At 35.7% G+C, this 3,470-nt stretch overlaps 1 protein-coding gene across 1 annotated transcript; it reads right to left on the bottom strand.

The window, feature by feature from the left end:
• Positions 1-751: 751 nt before the first annotated feature.
• LOC131520642 (olfactory receptor 56B4-like) lies at positions 752-1,561 on the bottom strand. Its single transcript, XM_058745042.1, has one exon. It carries the CDS (start codon positions 1,559-1,561, stop codon positions 752-754), a length of 810 nt encoding a protein of 269 aa, XP_058601025.1.
• Between the last annotated feature and the right edge of the window lie 1,909 nt (positions 1,562-3,470).

Here is a 3,470-nt window from a genome sequence, read left to right as displayed (position 1 = left end):
GAGGGTCAACAAAGTTTGTTTTGCATATGCCATAGAAATTGGTATATTATCAGCTGGCATCTAAATTATGTTGTGTATGTAGGTGAGCACAAATAGTACATTTTCAGGCAACTGGAGGTATTTCTCTGATATAAGTAAAACATGAAACAAATCCATTTACACTGATGCAGCATTAAGGTCTTCCATCTTTTAATAGTGAAAAAATAATAATACTGAAATAATAGTACTTCTAATAGTAATTTAATATTTATAGTGAAATAAATGGTACACACTATTGCATAACTTAAAAAAAATGCAATTAATTTTAAACCCAGTTAATAATTCAATTAATAATTAATAGTTCTGCATACAAAATTATATAATTCTAATGATATAATAATAAATGTGCACAATTATATAATTATTGCAAATTACCATTAATTTTTATATCACACGATTAATATGTCCACATATTTTCAGTCTTATTGACCCGATGACTTTTATTACTCATTTGTTTATCACATACACAACAGCTTACAGTTTAAACTATAATGTTAATAAAACAAAACATCCTTAAATGTTACTGTTTCAGCATATTATATAGTTGATCTTATTTAAACTGGATTTCTTTACAAAGGAAAGACCTTCACTTCACTCTGAGCCTTCAAACTGAGGAAACTGTTGTCTTATTTCCTTTGTTCTCACTCCATAAACAATTGGGTTAAAACAACTTGGGAAAAGTAAGTACATTGTGCTCACAAACACACGACTGTTAGTAGAAAAAAATATTTCTTATTCTGTATGACATGAATGCAATCAGGGCAAAAATCAAATTACTTGTCATGACAATGATGTGAGTAATGCAAGTATTTATGGCCTTCATTTGGGCCTTACCAGATTTAAACACAGAGGCAAAAATCACAACATGGGAACCAGTAATAAGAATACAATCAGCAGTTGGTATCAGGAAAGCAGTCAAAAGTCCTAAGTTATTAACAGTTATATCTCCACATGCTAACTGAACTAATGCCATGTGTTCACAAAAACAGTGATCAATGACATTTGTTACACAGAATGTCAGTTTTCCAGCCAGAGAGACCATGCTGATGTTCAGGAGTGCATTTCTGATTAGTGGGATAACAACAAACTTTAGAAAGTTAGGGATTTCCATGCATTTGTGATAGTAAAGAGGTTTACATATTGCAAAGTAACGATCCAGTGCCATCCACAAAAGTAAAGTAGACTGAAATGCGCCAACATAATGAATGCAAAACATTTGTATCAAACAACCAACTAGGGATATCCCACCCCAGTTGAATAAAAAGCTAACAAGCATGTTAGGTACAAAAAATATAGGTAAGATTAAGTCTACAACAGCCATTAAACCTATTAGTACATACATGGGAGAATGCAGAGACTTTTGACATATGATTAAATATATGAGAATAGAATTTGCAGTGATAGACAATAAAAACATTAGAAAGAAGGGGATAAATAAAAAAGGCCTCCATTCTCCGAGACTGTAGAAACCATTCAGTTTGAAGTCTGTGAATAAAATATTTTGAGCAGTAAGATTCTTCATGCTGATCAATCCAATACAGTAAGCTATACTACAGTACAATGCATTTGACAGTATTAGATAAATAATCCCTTTTTAAATGGCCTCTTTTTTAAACGGTGATTTGAAGCTGCTGTGAAGAGACATACAATAATCTGTGCTCTCCCAATATGTTGATGGATAGAAATCTATACAACTTATTTTACTGTACTTTGTTTTCCTATCATAATGCTTTGTCGTTAGAGTGGAATGAAAACTTTACATGAATCGTGATCTCTAAATACTCCATGTGTTCCCATGAGCGTGTGCACTATTCACAGAGGAACAGAGATCTTCTTCCTGCTGGAGGTCACAATACAGGCCCAAAAAGGATCTTTCTGAATTGATGGTAATGCAAAATTTGCACTCTGATATATTTTTTAGTGCTGTCAAATGATTAATCGTGATTAATTGCATCCAAAATAAACGTTTTTGTTTACATATTGGTGGCTCTTGATGCCTTGACCCCAGCCTCAGTCCATTCCTTGTGAAGTTCACCCAAATTCTTGAATCGATTTTGCTTGACAATCCTCATACGGCTGCGGTTCTCTCGGTTGGTTGTGCATCTTTTTCTTCCACACTTTTTCCTTCCATTCAACTTTCCGTTAACATGCTTGGATACAACACTCTGTGAACAGCCAGCTTCTTTGGCAATGAATGTTTGTGGCTTACCCTCCTTGTGAAGGGTGTTAATGATTGTCTTCTGGACAATGTCAGATCAGCAGTCTTCCCCATGATTGTGTAGCCTAGTGAACCAAACTGAGAGACCATTTTGAAGGCTCAGAGAACCTTTGCAGGTGTTTTGAGTTGATTAGCTGATTGGCATGTCACCATATTCTAATTTGTTGAGATAGTGAATTGGTGGGTTTTTGTTAAATGTGAGCCAAAATCATCACAATTAAAAGAACCAAAGACTTAAACTACTTCAGTCTGTGTGCATTGAATTTATTTCAATAAAAGGAAGTATGACCCTATTAGCCTGGTTCTGTCAACACTGCACTGGCTCCCTATCAAACATCAGATAGATTTTAAAATCTTGTTAACTACTTATAAAGCCCTGAATGGCTTAGCTCCTCAGTATTTGAGCGAGCTCTTATCACACTATAGTCCTCCACGTCCACTGTGTTCTCAAAACTCTGGCCGTTTGATAATACCTAGAATATCAAAATCGACTGTGGGCGGCAGATCCTTTTCCTATTTAGTGCCCAAACTCTGGAACAATCTACCTAACACTGTTCGGGAGGCAGACACACTCTGTCAGTTTAAATCTAGATTAAAGACCCATCTCTTTAGCCTGGCTTACACATAACACACTAATACGCTTCTATTATTCAAATCCGTTAAAGGATTGTTAGGCTGCATTAATTAGATCAACCGGAACCAGGAACACTCCCCATAACACACGATGTATTCGTTACATCGTAAGTAGAATGGCATCTACGCTAATATTTGTCTGTTTCTTTCCTATTCTGCTTCTCAGTCCGTATCTGATCAGATGGTGGATCAGCACCAAGAGATGATGTCTACAGCCCTGATCGTCAGCGGAGACCAGGACACCTAGATGAGCCCCAGAGACATATCCCCAGTGAAGACCTTGATTAAAATACAATAAAACTAAAAATATAACAAAATAACTAAAAAATATAATAAAATACCTAACTACATAATACTATTATTAGAAATTGCAACAAAATAAAAATAGAAATATAAACTTTTGAACTGCGGGTTTCGTCTGGTCAGAGGAGAACTGCCCCCCGACTGAGCCTGGTTTCTCCTAAGGTTTTTTTCTCCATTCTGTCACAGAGGGAGTTTTGGTTCCTTGCCGTTGTCGCCTCTGGCTTGCTCAGTTGGGGACACTTAATTTCTAGCGATTATCACCGATTTGATTGCACAG

Source organism: Onychostoma macrolepis, chromosome 15, assembly GCF_012432095.1.
Source record: "Onychostoma macrolepis isolate SWU-2019 chromosome 15, ASM1243209v1, whole genome shotgun sequence".
Lineage (NCBI taxonomy): Eukaryota > Metazoa > Chordata > Actinopteri > Cypriniformes > Cyprinidae > Onychostoma > Onychostoma macrolepis.
This window is presented reverse-complemented; position numbering and strand designations above follow the sequence as displayed.

Bases quoted from the DNA above. Each gene is read 5' to 3' on its own strand.
- LOC131520642 (XM_058745042.1), bottom strand. From the start codon at position 1,561: ATGAAGAATCTTACTGCTCAAAATATTTTATTCACAGACTTCAAACTG.